Source organism: Strigops habroptila, chromosome 3 (assembly GCF_004027225.2).
Source record: "Strigops habroptila isolate Jane chromosome 3, bStrHab1.2.pri, whole genome shotgun sequence".
Lineage (NCBI taxonomy): Eukaryota > Metazoa > Chordata > Aves > Psittaciformes > Psittacidae > Strigops > Strigops habroptila.
Genome location: NC_044279.2, coordinates 44,459,186 through 44,484,361, shown reverse-complemented (window position 1 = coordinate 44,484,361; position 25,176 = coordinate 44,459,186). Strand labels below are relative to the sequence as shown.

General features: G+C 37.2%; 2 protein-coding genes across 23 annotated transcripts in view; one reads left to right on the top strand and one right to left on the bottom strand.

The window, feature by feature from the left end:
- The window catches only part of LRRIQ1 (leucine rich repeats and IQ motif containing 1), a 127,434-nt gene extending 127,080 nt beyond the window's left edge, over positions 1-354 (bottom strand). For 18 of the 19 annotated variants that reach the window (XR_003990646.1, XR_003990645.1, XR_003990644.1 and 15 more), the window contains exon 1: positions 185-354. The gene's annotated coding sequence lies outside the window, so the exon portion shown is untranslated. The remainder of the gene's footprint in view (positions 1-184) is intronic. The other variant, XM_030480234.2, reaches the window with a different exon arrangement.
- TSPAN19 (tetraspanin 19) lies at positions 148-23,142 on the top strand. 4 transcript variants are annotated; one of them, XM_030480249.1, is made up of 10 exons: positions 148-408; positions 4,317-4,409; positions 4,505-4,577; positions 5,702-5,832; positions 7,111-7,185; positions 8,990-9,100; positions 10,988-11,131; positions 12,464-12,547; positions 22,441-22,493; positions 22,766-23,142. In XM_030480249.1, the coding sequence occupies exons 2-9, from the start codon at positions 4,344-4,346 to the stop codon at positions 22,447-22,449; spliced, it is 693 nt and encodes a 230-aa protein (XP_030336109.1). In that variant the 5' UTR covers positions 148-408; positions 4,317-4,343; the 3' UTR covers positions 22,450-22,493; positions 22,766-23,142. The 4 variants fall into 4 exon arrangements, with proteins under 4 accessions (XP_030336109.1, XP_030336110.1, XP_030336108.1 ...); XM_030480250.1 differs by lacking the exon at positions 12,464-12,547; XM_030480248.1 differs by lacking the exons at positions 22,441-22,493; positions 22,766-23,142 and having other exon boundaries at positions 12,464-12,875.
- Positions 23,143-25,176: the final 2,034 nt, after the last annotated feature.

The window sequence follows — 25,176 nt, the reverse complement described above, 5'->3', positions numbered from 1 at the left end:
AGACAGTTCCTCGCTGAGAAGAACTACACCTCCCAGAAAGCATGGTGGTAGGGAGGCCGGCCTCCCGCCGCCGCTTCCCGGAAAGACCGCGGAGCCGCCGTGTTGCATGCTGGGGGCTGTAGTCCTCCCCTTCAGGCGCCCGTAACCCTCCGAGCTCCGCGATCTACTCCGTGCAGCTACTCACCCTTCCTTCAGCAGAGGTCCTAGCGGAGCCCCCGCCTTCCTGGCCGCCTCCGGAGACCGGCCGCCCCGCGGCCCTGAAGCTCCGCAGCCCCCAACCGCCCCTGGTCAGGCCCTCCGCGGGACGAGGAGAGTCCCTCCACCTCTCTGTTGACCGCAGAGCGTCGCCAAGGCAACGGGAAGCCGCGGCTAGGAAGGCAAGCCGGAGGATTTAGACTACGCCAGCAGGTGGCGCTCCGCGGTGGGGCGGAGGCCGTGGGGAGGCAGCTCTGTGCGACGGAGCACTACAGCCTTTTTGTGTGTGTTGTCTTGTTTTTTAATGCTTTTTGATTTTAAGTATGCACTGGAATGCAGTGTTCAGAATACATTTGAATCAGCAATTAATCGGAAAAAAAAATTAAAGCAAACCAAAGACAAAATATAGTAAAGGCAGATTAAAACACCACAGTTTTGCTTCTTCTTTGCCAGGACAACTCCAGAGGCATAAGAAATTAAAACCTTCCAGACACCCCTGCTGTGATGACATGCCGGGGCCCTGTCATGGCTTGGAAAGGACCCCAGCCACCCTATTTTCTTTTTCGCTGCTTTTTTTTTTGGGGGGGGGGGGGTAGGGGGGTGGGGTGGGGTGTGTGTGTTTGGTTTTGGGTTCTTTTTTTTTTTCTAGAATCTAACAGGATGTGAAAAGTTGAATTCCTCTCAAACAAAACTAAATCAAGAAATACACATCATCTGTAATTAATTGCAAGTGGGTGCTTGGTCAATGGAAGCGCGAGCGGAGGCCCTGCCCACAGCAACTGCCTCTGAAATGCATGTAAAGTGCGCATGAGAACCTAAAGCACTTTCTGATCTCCAGCAGCCTGCCAGGGGGAATGGGATATTATCTGTTGCATTTGTTTGTGTCCTCAACCAGCTTTATGTAATTTACATGTATACCCTTGATTTTGTTCTGTAACTACCTGTCTAAATGATAAACAAATGCCAATGCCATGTTCATTTTGCAAGATTCAAAAATAATTGAGATTTGGAACATGAACACTTCAGAATCTGATTTAAAAAGCAACAGCAGAATATTAGGTAAGATTCTGAAATCATCTGAATGCTATTCTTTTATAAACTGCCTGGAGATGAGAAATACATTGCTACAATCAGGCACATACAAATTCTTTGGGACCTGTAGAAAATGCCGAGTCGGAGAATTAAAGACTCCACACAGTTCAGTCTAGCAAAAATGACATGAGGCAGGGAGGGTGCAGACAATATCCTTTTAATGCGTAATGGTATTTCTAGGGAATGCATCTGTCCCTAAAGTCACGTTAGGAATACCAAGGTGCAAAGACAGGTACAACAGAAAAATAAGAGGTGAAAAGTAAAGACATGTTTGACATATAAAATGAGCACTTTTGTGAGCAATGGGAAGGATTTGCCAAGGATAGAAATTCTTTACTGTGTGGGTGGTGGGACACTGGAACAGAATTCCCCAAGAAGCTGTGGCTGCCCCATCCATGGCAGTGTTCAAGGCCAGGCTGAATGGGGCTTTGAGCAAACTGGTCTAGTGGACAGTGTCCCTGCCTGTGGCAGGGGGGTTGGAAGTGGATGATCTTAAGGTCCTTTCCAATCCAAACCATTCTATGATTTTATGATGATTCTATGGTAGTGGAGGTTTTTCCCACCTACGGTGTTTAAAATAAATTGAGGACCTTTCTGAAAGACTTGCGGATGTTAACCTCAAAATACTGGATTCAAGGGCAATTGTTTACCATTTTCTCACCAGTGTTATGGATGAGTAAGATATACAAATTTTAAAACAATGGAAACTCAACCATTTGAAATGTCCTCCATTTTACAGAATTATGTAACCAGTGAACTTTTCAATGTGGTCAAACCTTCAAGCACTGAGTTGAATGTGCATGTGGTATTTGTTTTGTAAATGAGAGTTAGGCTGTAATCATGGTGACTGAAGACCACAGGCGCTATGTCATGCCTTTAGCAAACAACTTTGCCAATTAGAAAGATTTTTTCTGTAGGCCTGTTGCCTGTAACCAGGAAGTCAGGGCTGACCAACAGAAGAAATCTTGTCTGTTGTAAGGATGTGGTTAAGTGGGACTTCAGAAAGAAACATATTGTGAGACTGTTCTCTTTAACATAGGATGGAAATATTCAGAGCTGGTAAGGATTTTTATTGTGAAGCAACAATGTAATGTAAAATGTAAATAATTTGATAAAGTTAATATTTCTGGTTTTTGGATAAATTGTTTAAGATAAACTAATTATTATTAAAGTGGCTCAAAATAAAGCATCAAAACTGCACAGTTATTTTAACAGAACTATTGCAGATGCCAGTTTTCAAGCAAAATACTGTTGAGGGTTTTTTATTAGAACAACATTTTGCACCTATGTTTTAACACATTTGGTTTTGAAAACTCAGATGAAGTTTAATTACTCTTTAAAGTAGTGGATCTTCCTCAGGGAAAGTGCAATACCAGTTATCTAATATAGTCCATAAGTTTACATGGTGCATTACTGACCCAAATCCACTATGGAGCTAGTTTGAGAATCTTACAGCTTTCTTCATTCTTCATTTCAGCAACAGAAGTTTCAGAATCCAGCCATGAGATATTGACAGGGCAGGCAAAGCTTATGTTTGCTGAATCTTCTAATCAACAAATTTGATACATATGTAACATATGTTTTGTATGTAAAATAAGTTGTTAACGCAAGATATTTTTTGACCACAGAAGTTTCATCTCTGTCCTTTTTTTTTTTTTCTGTTTTACAAATAACAGAAGACGTAACTTCTTGTTGTAATCAATCTGTAGTAATTCTGACAAAAGACAAAAACAATTCCTTTCAAACAAATCCCTTTTCATTAGAAAATACTTTCTGAAGACTGTGCCTATGCTGGTTATGTTCATGCGTCTGTGCATGCTTGTGTGCCTGCCTGCTTAGCACATGGGAAGTGTAGGACAACTGTAGTTGGCTGCTGTTGCAGAATTCATCTTGGAACACTGCTGCTCTTGAACTCCTCTCAGCTTGTACCACAAAGCCAGGCAGACTAAAATCCTGGAGTATGTTTAGAGAAGAAGCAAGACAGGAGAAAGGGAACAGGAGGCAGTGGTCAAATATGAGTTTCACTCTCTGTGCAAAAAGCTTGAGAGGCCCAGAAGATATGGTGTCCTATAATGATAATAATAATAATGGTATATATATATAAAAAGAAGTCCTGCATCAAAGAGTTTACAGTGCTCGGGGTCTTTCCCACTGACATATGCTAAACCATGCTCAAGATATGAATGCGCATGTGGCTTCACTGTGGTCCTGTTGACATTTGCAGGCATTTGCAAAGGTGATTCAGTTGGTACTCAGGGTCTAATGCACACTTTACATGTATTTCAGGGGCAATTGCTGTGAGCAGGGTCTTTGCTTGCCCTTCCATTGGCTTGCTGTTGATGATAGATGAAGTGCATTTCTTGGTTTAGTTTCATTTGAAAGGAATTCAACTTTTCACAGCCTATTACATTCCACAACAAAAAAACAGGAAAAAAGTAAGCAGAGTGACTGGGAGATTCACTTAAAAAGTGTAAAGTGTACCCTAGGTTAGTACAAGGCAGTTGGTAGCACAGTTTGACAGCTCTCATGGCTTTGCTAGAGCTGTGTGCTGGATCACACTGAAATAATTAGGCTGTATCTGCTATTTTCAACAAAAATTGAATCAGGTCATGTAAACAAATGAGAGCTTTTATCTTTACTAAGGTTATGTCTCTTCATTTCAGCTGGTATCTTTAATAATTAGTAAACTATGTATTGAAATATATAAAGAAAAGTGTGTTCCAGGCTATGTAACTCTTGCCATCTCTGCAATATAAATCTTGCCACATACATGCTGTCTCCAAAGGTCTTTAGTAGTTAAGAAAAATAAAGCTAAAAACGGAAATACATATTGTACAGTGTGACATTAGAGGCAGTTGAGACCAGACACCAACTTGATGTTTCTACTGTTAATACTATTTATTTGTTCAATGTATGAGGTGACTGTTTAAATTTGTAAAAAATTAGCTGAAGAAAATAAATCCCATTGTAATTGATAAGCTTAGTTATATCTGTTTCATATTGAACTCAATATATGTTTATATTTTCAGCTGTGATTCAAAACTGAAAACAGAAGAATGAAAATAAAAGACAAAATAATAATTCAGAAGTACTACTTAAATGTCTTCAATGGAATATTCTTGGTAAAAATTCTGTTTTCTTTTTCTTATTTAGAAGCTTCAATTTATTTTTTAAAAAATGTTTTTCATTAAAACAATAATCCTCCTTTTTTTCCCAGGCTCTGGGTCTTATGCTTTTGACATTTGGCCTGTGGCTTATATTTGACAGAAACAATTTATTCAGTGTCTTATGTGAGTATAAATAGAATTTTTCTTTTGTTTCAAATGATTGTAGGTTAAATTAACAGAAACAATGATAGAATATTTATTTTCACAAGGTGGCAGTATTGGATTGAAATGCACTGGTTATTTTTTTCTCTTGTGCATATTTTTCCACAGTATGATTATCAAAATAGGGGAAAATATACATCAGTATATCTTTATATATATATATACTTTATATATATATATATACTTTATATATATATACTTTATATATTATATATACTATATATATACTTTATATATTATTGTAACTTGTATGATTTATTTCTCTTGGTGTACGATATGTAGATGAATCACTGAAATGTAAATCAGCTCTATTGAGCTTTTCTTTATATAGTTTACCAGACTGCTTTTGGCCTGCATTTGACATTAGATCCTTTAGTTGGATATTTGGGTGGAATAAACACAGGTTGGAGCTTGGGCCTCTCCATATAGATATTCTTTTTTCCCACAGTGTTTTAGCAAATTGTTTCACGGAGAAGTAAGGTTTGGGTCACATAACAAAAGCTGTGCTCTCGAAGAGCTGTCTGCCTTGGCTATGCCATGAAGCATCAATTCCCAACTGATAGGATGGGAACCACCCAACATAGTAATTCTGGGATGAAGCATTTGAGATGGAGGTAATGAAACCTCCTGCTACTTTTCCTATCTATGCAAAAATGGTTAAAGCGAAACAGGGAAAGTGGCTAGTCACAAAGACGGAGGTTAGCATTGAATCTGAGTCTGGATTTAATGAGAACTATATCTATGTCTGCATAGGATTTGCACATATGCTACTCATTTTTTTGGCAAATGGAAAGAAAAATCTGTAAATTTGTAATTGTTCTCTGATTTCATTGTGAGTGGTTCACATTGTTTAGTTATGTTCTGTTTACATCTTATATGTTGTTACCATTGTCTGCATTTATGAAAATATTTTTTTTTCTTTCTGTGACTGTCCATAGCATAAGTAATAATAATACCCTTTTACCATTCTATTATTTCCACCTTTTCAGTAATGGCATTGCAAAGATTTGATTGTTTTTCTGGAATAAGTTTTGTAAGTGAAGTCTCAAAAAGAAAAGTGACAGTATGAATGCACTGTGTTACAGTTTCTACAGGCACGAACCAACTAGTGGCATTTATTTCCTATATATTACTGGGAATTGGATCTGTTATTACTTTTACATCAGCCATGGGATTACTTGGAAGTGTTGTGGAAGTCAAATGTCTACTAGTTACGGTAAGTGTAGATCAGACTCCAACTTTCTTGTAAAATGAAAGGGAGTTTTGTGTGCATGAAAACTGTGATGCTGTCTTGATAATGCAATTTCCACATACAGTGCTTAACAAATCTGCGGATACGAAGATATTTTTAGATAAGGTCCTGGCTCAAATGAAATCTGAACAAAACTGAATATCTTTCCATATCACTGTATGATTTTTTTCAATGTCAGAACACTTGCAGTTTGATACAGCAAAGATTTTCACCACTGTATTTATTAACTTAGAGGTTTTAAAATTAGTACTGAAATTATGCAGAGTAACTTTCTCTCAGTATGTGCTCATGTGCTCAGTATATGCTGAAGAAATAAAGAAAAACCTGCCCTAAAATATTGCAGGTTGAAGGCACAGGTAGCAATATTATGGCTACAGTATCAAAATGGAGAGTATGATTGAAAAGCTGTTACCCAGGTAGACCTACCTGCATACTACACATTTATATATAATTCCTGCTTTTTAAGGGAAGAAGACTTTGATTTCTGAAAAATTACATGGTAATTATACATTCTTATGATCACTTTGATTAGATTTTTGTCTGTTGTTTATCATTACCCTTTTTGAGCGATCTGTTTTAACCTATGTGAAGGCTAAAGCAGAGAACTGTTCTACTGATTCATTTATTAAGCTCTGCAAATATCAGTTGACACAGCTGTGAGAGGGGCCCTGATGCTATAACAAGGACTCTTGTGCTTTCTTCTTTCCCGCTACTGCCATGTTTACATCAATTTATTAATTGATGGAAGAGAAAGAACTGCCTCATTTCCAATTTCCATGGAAGTATCTAGAATCACAGCATCTCACTGAAAATGAATGAAATCAACTATTCTTTTGTTTTGTTTGGGCATCTTATAGCTCAAAAAAGTCCTTGGCTAGGCATGCGACTTAAGTACCATGGTAATTCAAACAGGAAATAATGAAATAAGAGTTTTCTTCGGTGGAGCACAGTTGCTTAAGAACAGGTTTTGTTCTTCACTTCCAAGTGAAGTGTCTTTAAGCCCAATGCAGTGAGTTGTGCTTTGCCTGAAGCCTACCTCTTGGACTATGACATCACTTTCTGATGGTTTCCAGGAAAAAATGTTTCTTACTTTTGTTCAAATGTCTCTAAATTATAGTCATGAAGGATGACTTCATGAGTCATCCATGAGCTCCTGGATTTTTTTTATTGCATTGCTCTCTTGTTCAATATTATGTTTATCCATAACTTAGTTTTGTTTTCGTTGTATTTTTTTTTCCCTAGTATGTCAGTTTTCAAATTCTAGTGTTTCTTACGCATCTGGCAATACTGTTGCTTATATTTGCGAAGAAGGAAGAGGTATGTAAATAAACTATGTGAAACTGCTGATAATTTCAAAATAGTTTCTTGCAATTAATTAAAAAAATTCTAATAGTCAGTTCTCACTCTATGCTGTATCACTGTTTGTTTGAACTTGAGTATTCTGTATGTCGACCAGGTATAGCAGAAGATGGGGAAAACTTAATTTGAGGAATTCATCACGGTTCAATAGTTGTAAATGGGTGGGCATGGAAATATATTACCAGTTTATCCCCTGCAACAAAACGTACTCTTCCTGTTCAGTAATGTGGAATCAACAGTGTAAGGGACAGCTTTATTCCTTTTTGAGGGATGACCCAGAATGTCACTCTTTCCTGGACATCAGCAGAGGTAGAAGAGAGCATTAGATCCTAACCTGTGTCTCCTAGCAGGGGATAACAGTAGTCTGCTCTGCAACTGATAGCAGGAGTCATTGGTATCATGGAATGAAAAGTGTACTAATGAATTTTAGGCCTGTATTTTAGGTTCAACAGAGCTCTAGTATAAGGAATACATCTCTTTGCTTTTAACAACAGGAAGCAAACATAAATACCAACATAGGTGTTAATAGTAGCTGTACTGCTTTGAAGCTTTATTGAGACATTTATTTTTCTACATATAGCAAGTCTAATAGCTTAAACAATCCTCACAGTATCATATGAAAGGTAATTGGTACTGAATCCACACTGGTCTGGTCGCTTATCTAGTACATAATTCCAAAATGTATGGTTTGAGAAACCTCCTGTGACACCAGTCTCATAAGGTTCATACAGTTCTCCAAATCTTGCTGCTATTAAGGCAGCGTACAGCACAAATAAATTAGTTTTACTCCATCAAAGTGCACCTGTTTCATCAAGATTTCTTCATTAAATGTTAATTTTTAATGATGTAGTCCTCCCTGATTTATATGATGGTTTTACCTATTGAAAGGTTTGAACTGTCAGCAATGATGCATTCTGGAGTCAGCTATTTGTGCTAGGAAAATTGGCTGAAAGATTGCAGTAGCATTTATTTTATATCAACTGTAATTGCACTTGATCTCAACCTTAATTAAGTGCTGCTGAAGTATAATAAATGATGGTAACATCATCATTCACTCTGCAAGCTTTTGAGGGTTTTTTTAGGATTACTGTAGCAAGGGGAATGAGTTGGAGAAGCCTCATTTTTTCCCCTGTTTTGTAATGACTCCTTCCAGTGGCCTAGGAGTTCTTTTCTGTATGCATTCCCTGCTGCACTCTCTATGTGTGATCAGCTTGTCCACTTCGATTACTGTTGAAGGGGTATTTTAGCAGTGTCTGCAAAAACCCTAATCTAGGGCCAACATGAACTGCTAACTTCCCTAGCCCAAAGCAATACGTGTCCTGACCAGACTGTATGGTGCTCATACAGGTTTGTATCACATTAGGTATAGAATCAATTTTGGTTTTCTGCTTATTATTATACAGTGCTGTGCTTACTAAAAATAAGTATGAGAGGTAGGATTTAGTATTTCAAGACAGATCAGGTGCATCTTAACTATGTTCCCTGTCTCTTCTGTCTCCATTTGGGCTAATCACCCTGTGTCTGACTGCGTTATTTTTGTGATTTGGAGCACTTGATTTATCTTCCCCTTTTGCTTTCAACGTTCCTATTAATGCAATGGCTATGACATATCTCAAATCATATTTGGCAAATTGACTAGAATACTGCTGCTTGCAAATAAACCTTGAAGAAACCTGGGTATCAATAAAAGATCAAGGATTGTACTAGCCATCCACATTCTTTCAATATGCATCTCTCAAATGCTATAAATATTTATAAACAGGTCCACAATCAATGGAACAACAGAATTGATGAAGTTATTTCTGAATATGGGAACAAGAGTCAGGCTGAGCAGGAACCTGTGTGGAACATTCTGAATGCTGTGCAGCACAATGTAAGGAAAAACCCCCAAAAATTATCACCACCAAAAATACTGCATCAGCCAAAATGTGTATACCAATCAGAACTTACTTTAAAAAAACAACTCCTTTAGTAAAGGATGAATTTTTCAAGATAGGCTGCTAACACATGGGTAGGCAGATTCTTTGCTGTTACATGGATTATTATGGATGAGATTAGGCTTTTGAAGGATCTGTAAATTTATGTAGGGGCAGACAGCTCTGGTCACTGAAGTTTACTGCAGCTGAAAAAAACAATGTGTTTTCTAATATCTTCAGCAGTGCTAGATATCATAAAACATTTGGTCTGCTTAGACCTCAAGACTGACCTGAACCATAGACAAACAGAGATGCTATGATGTCGAAGCAGAGCTCCTACTGTGAGAGCATTTGAATAGGTATTGCACTGAGACCCTCTCAGAAGTAATGCTTAAAGCCTCAACTGAGTTTGCGAATCAATACTGTCAGCACACATTCCCAACTATTAATCACAATAATTTTTGTGGCCTGGCAGCACATAATTTGTTTCCTATTTCAGAAAAGTCCTTTGAAGCACTTGTTTGGGATCAATTATTTTGAAAGTTGTTAGCAATGTTTTTGTCCAGTGGCCCGCTATCTGCCCTGGAAATTAATTCTGCATCATGAGCTTTTAATTACAAACACCGCAGCTTAACAATTTAATATGGTTTAACATATTTCTATAGACCAGCTGATAATCCCTTAACATGACTTCTTGCAGAGATGAATTACATAGTTCTTGACAAATGTTGAAGGTAATTTATGATTCCAGATAACACACAAAGCATGTATGCCTGGATTCAAGAGTACAAATTCATTTGTAATGTATATTTAAAATCTGTTCTTCGAAAATCCAGTCTTTTGTCATTGCATTCATGATTTCTCTAGTGATTAATGATGACCCCATTTTGTCAATGGTGCAGCTAGACTGTGTGCTGGTATACTCTGAGCTAAAATATGACAGACTTTTCATCCCACAAAACAATTCAAACATTTCTGAAGTTTCATCCTGATTCAGAATGAAAAAATGCTGGAATTTCCTACATGAGAAGAATTCCATTCTCCACACTGTTTGGTGATTTGGTTTGATTTTGTTTTACTGGGATTGAAATAGATTTTTGGGAAGAGCTAACTGATAATCCATTTGAACAGGGCATAGTATCTCTTGGTAAGAGTGGAGTGTTTTTGCAAATACAATATTAGAAGTAACAAACAAATAACTAAAAGTTTTCAAAATCTGGTCCTTATTTAAGTTTCTCAATCAGAGTAAACCAGAGCGTATACACTTTTATTTTTATTTATTAAAATATTTTTTATTAAAATCTTTCTGCATTTGCCACATTGATTATGAAAAAAATTCATTATTTTTGTTTCCTATAATGTATACTTTTCTTTCTTCGTTTTGTTATACTTCACACTGGACATATCCTTAATATAGTTTACTGCTTACGCACAATTTCTACACTGGAATTACTTTGGAAGATTAAGGGTGATTGAGTGATTGTCATAGTATTTTACTTTAATCTGGGTTTGTATTTTTTTTCTTTTTCCATATTTACTTATGTTCCAAAAGTCTAAAAGGAGATTCTTTTCAAAAGCATATTTTAAGATCATATTATTCTTAAGTCTATACTATCCAGTGATATAGTAGGAAGTGGTAGATACACAAGGGTGAATCATAGAATCATAGAACAGTTTGGGTTGGAAGGAACCTTAAAGATCATCTAGTTCCAACCCTCTCTACATAGAGAAACTATCTAGCTAATTTAATCAACTAATAGCTAGCACTTGTTGGGGTGGAAATTCCTCTGTGTGACAGACTTTATAGGTGTTATAGTTACCAAGTTACAGGATTTCTATTCTAGATGGAATGCTGTGGAAGATACAACGTTACGCAGTGGGAAAGGAATAAAAACAAGGAAAACATCACTCAGATCCCATGTTCATGCACAAAATCCAGTCTGAAGAAATGGTTTTGTGATGTCCCAAGGGGTTCAACGTACAGCATGGTAAGAAATAAAAGACTTGTCTTGATGAATGTAACTTTTACTACTAAAATGGACTTTGGAAAAAAACACCCAAAAACAAACAATCAAAAAAAACTCCAAAACCAAACCCCAAAACATGTTTTCCACCAAGACTTGGCTTACAAATGTCAAAGTATTAATAATATTATTTTTTTTGTCTTTGGTCACTCTGAAGACTTGTTTTTTAGTTGTTAGGTGTCAGCCATGTAATCAGTCCTAAATTAACTCTAAACAGGAGTTGTGCCTGATCAGTATTACATTTGGACATTTAGTAGTAGTTTATGAAGTAGAAAACATCTCGGCATTCAGAAATCCATGCCATGCAAATCACTGATGACAATGGGAAGTGGCCATATATGAAAATATATGGTACATTTTCCACTTGCAATTACTATTCATTACTTAGAGAGTCTCAGCAATGTCTCCACCTGTTTGTATTATCTGTTTCCAGAGCATCTCCAGCACTTTACAGGGTAAAAGGAATGAGCAAGGCATTGAAATATGAGATGTGTTTCCCAAGACCAGTTCATGTTAGCATTTACATGTGTTAGTATAAAAGGACCAGTAATACATATCACTTTCTTCAATGTACCCTCACATGTTAATAAGACTGTCCAATGAGAATACAAATTCAATCGGCACAGGTTGTTTCTTGACAATGCAGGACGGTAAATAGTAGAAAGGATGTTATCAAATGACATCTGGTATTGTCTCCCTTTGCTCATCAGTCTTGAATTGTTCTCTGTTTCTACAAACCCTTGTCATCATTAAAGATCACTTCACAGTATAGAAAGCATTTGTTTTATTTATAGCTATTTTAATCTATGTAACAATTTATAATTCACTTTAAAAAGCAATATAATAAGCGTAGACTGTGATCTGGAAAATATGCACATGCATTTCAGGATGCATAATGCATGAGAATTGGTGAAAACTTGAAAACGATTCTTTCACGCATTTACTTGTAAGGTCATCTCTCAGTTACACTCATACAAAAACAAATTCCCTTTTGATTAATTCACAAGCTTGGGAACATTTCCATATCAGATTTCCATAAATATCAGATATCATAAATATCATAAATACTTAAGAACTATCTGCTCAGTTCAGATAATTTTAAAAATGCTATAGCTAACTCTCTGTAGTACACGTTACTGATCTATTTACTTTCTGGCAGGTAAATATCAGAACCCATCATAACATGCAAAAAGTCCTATTCTGTATATTTTTAAAGTATGTTCTTATAAAGACGCAATATGTATTCCAAAGTTGAAATTATTTTTTCTTGAAATCTGTTCATCTGTACTTGCTTAGGGATGTGAAGAACATTTAAATACATGGTTTGAAAACAATGTTTTGATCTTAACTGCAATTACTATCAGCCTGCTAATTACACAGGTAAGAGCAGTTTGAAGCAAAAAACCCATAAAATATTGATATTCTGCTGGGGGTAAAAATCAATTCATTGCCATTTGGCTTTGGCACGCTCTCTGAAATTTTGTAAAGCTTTCCATCAATTTTAATTAGAAGTAAGATCAAGCACTGTTTACCAGCAAACTCCCATGTTTTCAAGCACCACCACACATGTTGGTGTCCAAAGTTTGTTGAATGAAATCTTTGACCTGACATGTGAAAGCAAATGGCATTGCAAGGACAGAAAGCAGTTACAGAAAGTGTAAAACCCGTAGAGCAAAAGACGTCTTTTGTCCTGTATCTGTACAGAACCCAGTCCATGAATATGCTAAATCAAATCATGCAAAATCATGAAAACCCTCCCCCACACGCATATCTATGAGAAAATTTTATTGCTGAAAAGTAATAAATCAATATAAAAACAAAATCATATTAATAATGTCAACAAGAATCGATTGTTTGCTCCACAGACACCCTTATGTTTGAGTATCATCAAGCAGGCAGAAGGCTTTTTGAAAATATCTGAAATTGTGAGATTGAAAATGAGTTTAGTTCATTTTTGCTCAAAGAATTAAAAGTGTGACCTATTTTACCTCTTCCATATGTAGTGCCTTTCCACAGAAGTATGCCGTAAAAACATTCCAGTTATGGAGTGGGCCAGTTCAGTAATGAAAATGTTTTTTATTCATACTTGTACTAGCTACTAGTACAAGCAAATACTACACTCATGTACTAATGAAGTGTCTCATGGTCTTCAGTGTACTATCATTGACACCACCTTGTCAGATGGGAAAGAACTTTTATCACCATTCAAGAGGTTAAGACCAAGAATCGTAGAATTATAGAATCATTTAGATTGGAAAAGACCTTTAAGATCGTCAAGTCCAAACACATTTGGATTCATAGGGCACTGAAAAACTTGACACATAACTGAATTATTTGCCACTTGAAATAGATTTCAAGATACTTCTGTGGATGTGGCTTGCTGGAGGTCACACAGCAAACCTGTGCCAGAGCAGCGAATTCAGCTTGTCTCTTCTGGCACATGTCCTGATCATTCTGCTTTATCTGCACTGCCATTCATAGGAGCCAGGTTAGCAATCATATTGACTCTGTCATGAGTGAGTATCAACACTTACTTTGTTGTTTTTAACTAATCTTTTCTTCTTTGTCAGATATTTTTCATTACACTGATAGGTCAGTTGTTTAGAAACACCAGAAAGAATACTATTTGGCCAAATGAATCATGAACTCTTCTGAGCATTGCTGTGGTGCAAGAATTATCTGACCCATGCCTGAGACAGTCAATGAAATTATGTCCACTAAGATTTGGATCTGGCTTTACATATTGTAATCATTAGAATATTAACATTTGGGGTTTAATATGTTTGTTTATTGTTTGTGGCTATGGATATGGTGGTATGCTACAAAATTGTGTGTGTTAAAGTCGGAAGTACTATGCCATTTACTACCTGGTTTATAAAACATCCTGATAAGCTTTAGCTGGATTTTCCTTTGTATACTTCATCCATGTAATAAGTAATAGAGTGAACCTTGCCACCAAATTCTGTTAAGTTGTGCCTTTATAAACCATATTACGACTGCTCTTTCTTATACCTTTGCTGGTCGTTCTTTAAGTAACTCTAAACCACTCATTTTGCGACATTATGCCAAGCAATATTGCCCTTCTACCAGATGTGAGGTGGTTCCCTGAGTGCAGGGGTCAGCAATCATGAGGCTTCCTCCTCCAGTTGCCTAAAGAAGACTTTGTGGACTTCATCTTCTTGATCAAGCAGTCTCTGGTAGATACCTACTATGTCATCATCCACATTGGTTTGTCCTCTGATTCCTTCCCATAAATTTTCAACTGATTTGTCAGCCCTTCAAAGGCAAAGATTGCTGCATTCTTCCTGAGTGGAGTACCTCCTTTCCTCCAAGAGCTACATTTTCAGAAATACAGAATAGTTCTGTCAGTGTGAAGTAGCTACTCAGATATACAGATACTTCTATTCTGTCCAAGTGGGATGGTTCTTCACTAGTCTAGTGCAGTAAATTGCATCCAAATCTAATGAATACCTATTCATGTTTCACTGGTTTGTTACACTTAACGTGATTACTTATGCACTCCCCCTGTTTTAAAAGGATATTAAGGGTGAGATTATCTGGGTAAATACAGCCGTGTAAAAGCTGGACAAGTATTCTAGCGCATATGGAGAGTATGGTACTCATGTAGAGTAATGCATCCTACTTTTCCTACATAGGTATTATAGAGTGACGTCCTCTAGAAGTAACTTTACTCTTTTGGGTGAGTGGGAGCTAGTTGCACTAGCTTATAGTTTCTGCAACTTGAAATGGTTAAGACTAGATTAATTGGATCCCACTTTAATATTATATAGTTAAGAATTCAGAAGGCTGCAAATAAAGTCACCTGTGGAATCTGAATTTGTTTCTAATGTATCTGTATTATAAAACAGTTGTCAATTATGTGCACACATACTGGCTCTCCGCAGTAGGTTAAAATCCAAATTCTGTAAAAATGTATTGTGGTCTGTACCCAAATATTATTTTAGGATGAATGTAAGCAGCTCCTATTTTCCTCAGTGACAGTTTGACATGCCCAAGTGAGAGAAGAATGTCCTTCGGTATACTAGACAATACCTACCAAAGCCTGCATCAACATTCACAATAAAATGTACATACTGGCTGCTAAAATCTCTGGCAAGCACACAGATAGCTACATATTAGATGTATGTGTGTATGGAAGATTATATATAAAATTGGCAATACTGCCACACATGCAGCTGTTGCTTAACAAGAATAAATACAGAAATATCACTGCTAATATAATATTTACTAAAAAAAGGAGTAATAAAGAGAAGTAATAAAGAGAAGAAAATTGGTACGATGGAAATTTAATTTTTTTTTAAATGTTTGAGACAAGAAAACGGAGGAGTATTTGTTTGCCAATTCTGTGCAATTCTGATAGGTAGACACTAGAGGACACAGGGAGCTTAATAATAATACGGGACATAGAAAAATAAACAAGATTTACAGAATGCCATAACATACACACCTTATACATAGTCCACACTTTAAAACATACTGAATAAGTCTGAAAGTGATAGCCAGGTGGCACTGCACTGTCAGAGAAAATGATGTTCAGAGACAATGTGCTTCAAAGGAATGGCTTCAAATGGAAACACCTCAAGATAGCTGTGCTAAAGCTCAGTAAGATAATGAGTGGATCCAGTTCAGCTATTTTGGAATTTGTGTCACCAAAATTAGGAGATGTCCCTGAAGGAATTATTGGTGTGAGAGTGCAAGGGGAAATGTTAACTGCATAAATTCCCTATACAATTCAGTACGGAGAGGAAACAGACTGTGGTTACCCAGTTGCTTTCATGTGGCCTAAAAGCACTCTGCTGCTAAGGAGATGGTCCCATTGTTTTCGTGTTCTTAGCCTTGCTGCGATCCCCAGCTGGGCACCAGCACTGGTTCCCATGCAGCTTTGTAGGGAATTGGTCCAAGGCCAGGTCTGAAAAAATCATCCTACAATAAAAAAGTGATGTGTTTAGGGGTTTGTGTGTGTGTGTGTGTGTTCGGTTGTTTGTTTGGGGGTTTGTTTTATTGTTTGCTTGCTTTGGTTGCATTTTTTGTTTGTTTGTTTGCTTGCTTGCTGTTTTTTTGGTTTGTTGGTTTGGGGTTTTTTTGCTAGTGTTTGTCCAGTATAAAATATATATACATTTCAGGGGGTTGCCTCTCTGTAGATAAAATATCCTAACCCCTGTGTTAAAATAAGGCTCTCTTTTGCTTTCTTAGTATCTGCCCCATCATGTTATGAGCCTGATGGGATAATTTCAGGTATGACCTTCAAGAATTTGAGGATTGGAATGCAAAAAGAACAGGCAGATCAAAGAGATAATTTGTCTAGGATGAAAAGCTCTTTGTAATGAAAAAATGGATATCATTTTTAATAGAAGGATACTAGCAGTTAGGACACTATTTTCCATCAACAAACAAAAAAAGAAACACCTAGCATGAAAATGTAACAGAAAAAAGGTGTGAACATGGTGGGTTTTTTTAGAGTGAGTCAGAGCTGCCAGCTCTTTGAACAATCACTAGCCAAGATCCTGTTCTCCATTCTTACAAAAATATTTAGAATTCAAAAAAAAGTGCAGTAAATAGTACCCTTTTTGCTTTAACAGATGTAGTGACATTAACATATGATCCTAGTGACCTAATGATATTTCAAAATGAAAGGTGACCTTTCTTTCTCTAAAGAACATTCTTAAGCCTCAATTATGTTAAATACACATGCAGGCAGTCCTGCACAATGCTTTGATCACAGAACGTATGGAATTTATCCCTTATGACAATAAGGTGATTAGAATGATCTGTATATTTCATATATTGTAAAGCAAAGTTTCTTCCCAGCTAGATTCCTATCATGTATTTTCCCTTGGAAAAAATGCATGTTTATATTTCAGTTTTCCCCAGTCTGAACTATTTTTAAGTAAATTAAATTTGTTTGATATTGACTGAAATAAAGAGTTTCCAAAGACAAAGAACCAATGTTTAATTCCCTGAAAAGACATGAGGGGTCCCTTCAAATTCATGGAAATCTGGGCTCCCTAAATGGTCTTTTAAAATGCTTTAAAATGCTTTAAAATGACATTTAAAATTTTCATCTGCAAATAAAAATCTTTGTTCTCATGCACTGGCAGTTCTAAAGTCTTGAACTACTGGAAAGTACCTATAAAATTAACTTACAGTAAGTGTTGTTTTTTATGTAAACACATTTTACACTTTGGCTTTATTTTAATTAAGGCCTTTAATAGTTGTAGAGTGTGAGATAATACTTGATATATTTCTTAAAGTTCTAGATTCTCTTGTGAGAACAGTTGTTTTCATTCAAAGTTCATGTGTAGTCCTGACTGAAAACAAAAGCATACAAGAAAACATACGGTCTTAAAAATGGTTGCAGGGGAGGGAAACAACAGACTGAATTTTTAAAAAGCTTGTAAAAATTGACAAAATCTCATGTTTTGTTGGCACTTTGCTTGGCTTGACTTGGACCGCAAATTGTGGTTTTGGTCTAGCTGCAGCTGGTTTAAATTTGTATCACTGTTTGGGTTCTCAACTGCACCTGACTGTTTTACAGGTACGACCAAGCTCACTACTGCAACACTGAACAGTGCCAAGTCTATCTCATGCAGATGGTTTACTGTTTCTTGAGATTTAGTCCTAACTAGATCTCTGCCTGTAGTCCCGTGCTTTCCCAATGTTGGGGAAGCCAGAGGTTTACTACTTGGCTATCCTATCTTAATATAGTTTGCAGATGTCAATCTTAAGTATTGAAGTCTAGTACAGCACATGATTCTTAGATACTATATTATTTATAAACACCATGAATTGACAGTGAGTGTATGATCTTGAACAACATCATTCTAGTTTGACTGCAGATGGAAACATCCACATTTTTGAGTGCCTATGTTGAACTGATTGTGGTTCTTCAAAGTCTGCACACAGCTTGGCAAAGCACTGTTTCATTTAATAGCTATGGTTTTGGGGAAAAAAAAAATAATTGTTGTTGAGCATAAATGAAGCATTTCCCAATGGCTCTTGAGTCTGAACCAGGATTCATTGCTGAATTATTTGATGAACAACCTTCACTACCTTCACCTCCAGTACTCCTGGGCTGGTTCCTCTTTCTCGTATCACATCCATCATGCTCTTATTTACGAGTAACTCCATTCATCAGTCATTATCAGAGTGATGTTTCATATGCTTCAATGGATTAGATACACTTTCAATATTCCCGTGAAAACATCTTGCTTCCTTTGCTAATTCAGACACAGATATGAATCATTAGTTGAGCAGCTCAAAGGAATGGAATATAAACTTTTGGTAGCATCTCTACATTCACCACAGAAAGTAAAGGCAACAAGAAGTACAATTTAAATGTCACCAATCTCAATTTCTCATGCATTTTGTTACTCCTAAGCAAGCCCTAGTTCTTAGGCATTCTGACCATTTCTTTTCTGTCTAATGTCTTTGGTTACTAATCAAGCGTATGTTTATGTATCAGCCCTTCCTTTAAGAGACTTTCTCCTATCCTTAGTCATCTTGTTTCTTTACTATGGTAGGAAACTTAAGATTTTCAAACCTTTCAAACCATCCTCTGGAAAGTCTACTTGAGAGTGGCAACAGATGGGGGATGGAATGACAGTTCGACTCTTAGACAAGGATGTGTCTGCATATCCCCGCACACACACTTGTACCCATGTGCGCTCTCACAGGCATACTGTTACAGCATGGCTGTGCAATCAGGTCTGATTTTCCTAAGAAATGCCACTGAAGAGTTAGTCTGTTAGCACACCTCCTAAAGCTGCTGCTCTATAGCTCTGCATGTCATGTTCTCCACAGTCATTACATTGTGTTATGACTGTATATAAATAACTTTAAATACTTATATTATTTTCCTTTACTAGAAAGTATTCTTTTTCATTACTTCTGACAGATAGGTGTGTGCACTATTAATTTGCAAATCCTCAACAGTAAATTCAATCATCTGTGGGAATTCACAATAGCTAAGGGTCTGATCCACATGTTAGAAATTAGTTATGTTTTACAGAAACTAAGCTAAAAGAGGTAGTCCAATATTTTAAAAGCAAATAGCAGAGTCACTGATATGCTCTTTCCAAAGTGCTGTGTCATATTCCTGCTGAAGATTACAGATTTCTTACTGACTCTTGCTTCTACACACCAGCTCAAAACCTCCAGGCAGTGATTTTTTTTAATTTTTTTTTTTCCCTACACAGACTTACTGTGTTTTGCAGAAATAATAAATACAAATGAAAAATCTAAGAGCCAACACATTTAGAATGTTGGCACAACTCTGCAAACATGAAGGGGGAAAAGGCCACTGGAATATTTCTTCATATTTATTGATAGTCTTTTCATTTTCCTCTCCCTCAAAGACATATTGATTTTAAGTGCCTCATGGATATATGTCTTTTTTTCAAACAATGTTGTAATTGGCTTCTTTGCATTGCACACATTTCATTGTGTCCTCTATAGCTGTAACAGCCAAAGAGGAATTCCTCAGGAAGAGAAAGGCCAGGTTCTTCTTCACTTCACACCAGTTCACATGGGTCTAACTCCATCATGTTTAGTGGTGTTCCTCAAGTTGAACAACAGCTCTAGTAAGAGCAGAGCCTGAATCACAATGCTTTCTCCAGCTTTTTTGGAGAAGAGAGGAATGTCTAAAGAACTGAAGGTATATATTCCCTTTGCTGCCTTTGTAACAATACACGAATATTTGTTCATGTGTCAAAGTGGGATAAGAACTCCTTTAAACTGTATTTTTGGTAAAATATATCATGGGATATACAGAATGGGTTATGCACGGGTAGGATAAACTATTGTGAGGATTATTAGAAACACAAATGGAAAGGAGAAGTTTAAGCTAAAAAAGTTATCCAAGACCACCCTTAGCTGGATCTTGATTTACCAATAAAGCATTGAAATCCGCTTTAAAGTGCTGTACTTAGGACAATAGACAGAGAGTCAGAAATTCTTGATTCATTTTTCTTCTTAGCCATCAACATATTGGGCCATTATAGGCAATCTTTTCATCTCTTATTGTTCAAAATCCCCCTCTGTAAAACGTAATAACACCACTTCCTTTTTGCCTTCATTTGTCTGACTTGTTTTAAATCTTATGCCTTTCGGATATAGGGCTTGGTTTTTAACTCTGTGTATTTGTTTGGTGGTCTTTGTTGGGAATCATTATGCACTACTGTAATAAATAATAGTTCCACTGTTACTAGTAAGGTTACTTGAGTTGGGTTCTCCAACAGTAAAAGTCAAAATTCACATTAGGATCACAATAAATTCATTTATGAAATTCAAGTGCAGCTGCTTAAAATCCAGCCATCAGCAGGCTATGTCTACTCCTATTAGCAACAATCAGTGCTTCTGCTCCCTATCAGTGAGAAAGGTGTTCAGCTCTTTTGTTGAAGCTGGTTAAATCCAGACGAGGGCCAGACAGATTCATCCACAGATTTGCAAAAGGCTTATACCATCAATAGTAAATCCAGCCTAAAAAACCACAAGTTTGGAGAGCATTTCTGTTTCTATTACCAAGGCATTTTACCAAATGCATTTTAATACTGTATTGTTAGGGGAAATGCCTGTAGACATTTCACTAGTATCTGGCATAAAAAATCAAGGAGTTTATGAAAGTACAGAAAATATAATTCTTCTAAAGAATGTACTGTCAGATGACCACGACATCCTTGTCTCTAAATTGGAGAGACATCAATTTGGTAGAGGGACCACTCGGTGGATAAAGAACTATCTGGATGGCAGCTCGCAAAAAGTTGTGGTCAATGGCTCAATGTCCAGTTGGAAAACAGTATAACGAGTGGTGTCCCTCAGGGATCGGTGTTGGGACCTGTCTTGTTCAACGTCTTTGTTGGTGACAGGGATAGTGGTATTGAGTGCGCCCTCAGCAAGTTTGCCAACGACACCAAGCTGTGTGGTTCGGTTGATATGCTGGAGGGAGGGGATGCCATCCAGAGGGACCTTGACACGCTTGTGAGGTGGGCCGATGCCAACCTTATGAAGTTTAACCAAGCCAAGTGCAAGGTCCTACACCTGGGTCAGGGCAATCCCAGGCACTGCTACAGATTGGGCGGAGAAGAGATTCAGAGCAGCCCTGTGGAGAAGGACTTGGGGGTGTTGGTTGATGAGAAGTTTAACATGAGCCGGCAGTGTGCGCTTGCAGCCCAGAAAGCCAACCATATCCTGGGCTGCATCAAAAGAAGCGTGACCAGCAGGTCGAAGGAGGTGATCCTGCCCCTCTACTCTGCTCTTGTGAGACCTCACTTGGAGTATTGTGTACAGTTCTGGTGTCCTCAACACAAGAAAGACATGGAGCTGTTGGAGCAAGTCCAGAGGAGGGCCACGAGGATGACAAGGGGGCTAGAGCACCTCCTGTATGAAGACAGGCTGAGAGAGTTGGGGCTGTTCAGCCTGGAGAAGAGAAGGCTGCGTGGAGACCTCATAGCAGCCTTCCAGTATCCGAAGGGGGCCTATAAGTGGGGAGGGGGAGGGACTCTTCCTTGGGGACTGTAGTGGTAGGACAAGGGGTGATAGCTTCAAACTTAAACAGGGGAAGTTTAGATTAGATATAAGGAAGAAGTTCTTTACGGTGAGGGTGGTGAGGCACTTAAATGGGTTGCCCAAGGAAGTTGTGAATGCTCCCTCCCTGATGGTGTTCAAGGCCAGATTGGACAGAGCCTTGGGTGACATGGTTTGGTGCAAGGTGTCCCTGCCCATTGCTGGGGGGTTGGAACTAGATGATCTTAAGGTCCTTTCCAACCTTAACTATTTTATGATTCTATGATGCTATGACAGTATAGTGGAGTAAATTTCAAGATTATTTTATGGTTCCAGGTTGACATCTCTTGTATTTTTAGCTGTTTACTTTTGCCTTGTTATGCAAAACTGCCTTTAAAAAACTGTTGAAAGAAAGAGACTATTGATTGCAATATCCCCATGCTGACAGAGGATTCTGGTGGCGAGGTCATTTGAATGTTAAACTAACTTACTCATGGTGGGTAGAATACAGACTGGTTTCTAATTGAATTTAGCCCTCAAACAATGAAGGAAAGCCCAACACAAGATATATTTTTACAGTCTGTGATTCAAAGAAAGTAGTTACTTTACAAGATAGCAAAAGATACATAATCACTTGGTTTTCTTAGGAATTCTGACATCCAGTAATGGCAAGAGAGGGGGAGTTTCAAGGTTAAATCTGAATTGTTGTCTTTTCAAAGCTTAAATATGACTTCTGACCTTATGTTTCATAGAAATTATGAATATTCTTGACAAGTTCACCTCAAAGGCTGGAGAACCAGGTCAGGTAAGATGTCCAAAATAAAAATGTTTAAGATCATTATAACTAATTAGATTTACAGATTTTTTCTAGATAAGTCCTTTGTCACGAGAACTCCTCTGGAAGTGTGAACACTGACAAACTGAAAAATACTTTTTTTTACATATCAATCAGCTACTCTGTTTGGAGGATTATATTAATAGTGGTCAGCTTTGATTCAAATCAGAAAAGCTTTGACGCCATCTTTCAAGGTAGCTGGATTTTTTTCTTATTACTCAAACAGATTTTTTTCTCCACAGCCAAAGAGATACATAATCTCAGAAGGACCCTGACACCAATGCTTACTTTTCAGTTTTCTTCCTGTAATCCTCCTGTTTCATGAAGGAAATGGAAACCTGCAGCTCAGCTCTGCCACTTTAGAGGCAGAAATCACCAACACTTCTGTTTTGCTTCCTTCTGATTGAAGGTGAAGGTAAAACAAGCATTCAAGATGTAACTAAGAGATATAGGAACTGTAACCCTGTTGAAATTTTACTGTCAGAACCTGCTTATTGCTATAATCTCACGTCTAAGACTTGTATAACTAATGGAGTGCTACAAATTTGCATAGTTTTTGTCTCCCTTACTTGAGTGGGCCAAGTGGCATGTCAGGACAGATGCTTCCCAAATCAAAGGTGTGTTAGTATTCTATTTCCTTGCTCTGTAGTTTCAAGTTCTTTACTGTAATTCATGGCATGAATGTTTTTTCTAATTTTCTTTTTTTTTTTTTTAATTCTACTACTTAAGAGATGGAGACATCAGTTATTAATTTTTGCATTTAAAAACTTTGTCTTTTGACATTTAAATGCACTTAAGCATGCTGTTTCATAGAATAAATAAATATATTTAATCCCCAAACTTTTACTTCATGCAAAATGGAAGAAAACAACTGCGAAATCTGTATGAAACAGAGCTTCTAAATGTGAGAAAAGTCATCAGCAACTAACTCCACAGGATATTTTATTGAGCTGTGATGGAAGGTCAGCCAGCTAAGCACTCAATAGTCATCTATGAAGACTATCTTGCAGACAAATTGTAAATACACATAATAACAGAAGTTTCCTCGCACTCCTTGATGACTATGAACTGCTGTTCAGAAAGTGTAAATGATTTCTGTAAGATCACACACAGAGGCTCAGGCCATGGATACACATTATGCAAGAGTCTGGGCAGCTGGCAGAGCACAGTAAGCAATGTAGCAGCAAGAGCAAGCAGGTTTGAACAGGGAGTGAAGAATCAAAAAAGATCTAGGCATCCCTACTAAGAGTTTGTTCCCTAACCTACACCTTAATGGCAGTGAATGGAATTATAACCTAAATCTAATGAATTTGAATTTATACTTAATCCACTTGGCTGTAATTGTAGGCCAGTACTGTGCATGTGAGGGTATGTTTGTAAAAGCAGAGAAATTTGCCTGGGACACTAAAATGAGGTATGGGATTGTTTCATGGCATTAATGAAAGAAGTTTTTATGTGGTTTCTAATGAGTTCTAACCTGTTCAAATAACATCACATAATAGTTTAACGTATCTTGTAATTGTCTTCAAGAATTATAAACTAGCCTTAAGGGCAGTAGACTAACAGCAGCTCCCAACGATTTTCTTGCATCAGCAGCTACAGAAACACAATCAAACCCTAGGATGAGAAGGTCAACTCCACTGAAATAGATGAGGCCGCATTCAGCCCAAGCTTTATGCTCAACAGACAAGCATCTATATGTTCCTGCTGTAGCTCCAAGTCAGTTTCCTGAACAGGACACACTCTTTCTTCTACTTTCAATAAACCAGAAGTATAGTATTTCTGCATGATTTCTATTCACATGGCAGACTTGCCACAGTTCTGTTGGATTCTTCACCATTAAAGTCACCATTAATGATTTTAAGGTTTGGTAGCAATGACTTGGAAATGAAATTTCACTATACCTGTCCTGTGCATTAACACAAGATTGGGTCTCTGCCACATCTCTGCTACTGAAAGATCTGTTTACAGTAAACAATATTTTTCTCCCAGAAACTGCTTAGCCATTAAACCAGCAAGTTTCAGTTACTTCTGTATATCTACTGAAAATTTTTAAATCCTCAAAATCCCTGAAATATGGAATATTAAGCTGCATTTCTCCCATGAGCCCAAGAAGTTTTAATAAACACCCAGGTATTTGTAAAACACGTTTGAAATCAGTTATGTATTGACATTACTCTCTGGATCTTTCTGCCACGGTTCTGGACTCCACCATCAGGGGTCAACAACAAGCTTTCTCCTCTTTTAGAAGTTAAAGTTGAAAAATTATGCTTACCTAAAAACATAAGAGGTAATGCCATAAAATAGATGAGGGGGAATCACAGCCCTTATTTAGTTGGGGGAGTGTTCTGCTTTTAATTTCAGTAAAGCTACGCATTTTAAATGGAGTTGAAACAAGTCAAAATCCCAAAATTACGTTGTCCCATGGAGAAAAATCCTGAGAAGTAAAACCAAAAATAATACCATGAAAACATCTGTGACAAACTTGCCCTTCCTAAACTACTTTTCTAAATTCCTCTACAAATTTATTTTCAAATGATTCAGGAGTTCAAAACAAATAGCAGGTTGATATCTGAATGTCAAAGAATGTAAAACTCATAGCTTTAGTAGCCAATTTTACTCCTATTCGTCAAAGAATGAATTACATTCTTGT

Excerpts from the sequence above, each read along its gene's own strand:
- TSPAN19 (XM_030480251.1), top strand. The coding sequence starts at position 4,344 with ATGAAAATAAAAGACAAAATAATAATTCAGAAGTACTACTTAAATGTC. Across the intron at positions 9,101-10,987 it reads TGAATGCTGTGCAGCACAAT|ATGGAATGCTGTGGAAGATA; the intron begins GTAAGGAAAAAC and ends TTTCTATTCTAG. Across the intron at positions 11,132-12,463 it reads GGGGTTCAACGTACAGCATG|GGATGTGAAGAACATTTAAA; the intron begins GTAAGAAATAAA and ends GTACTTGCTTAG.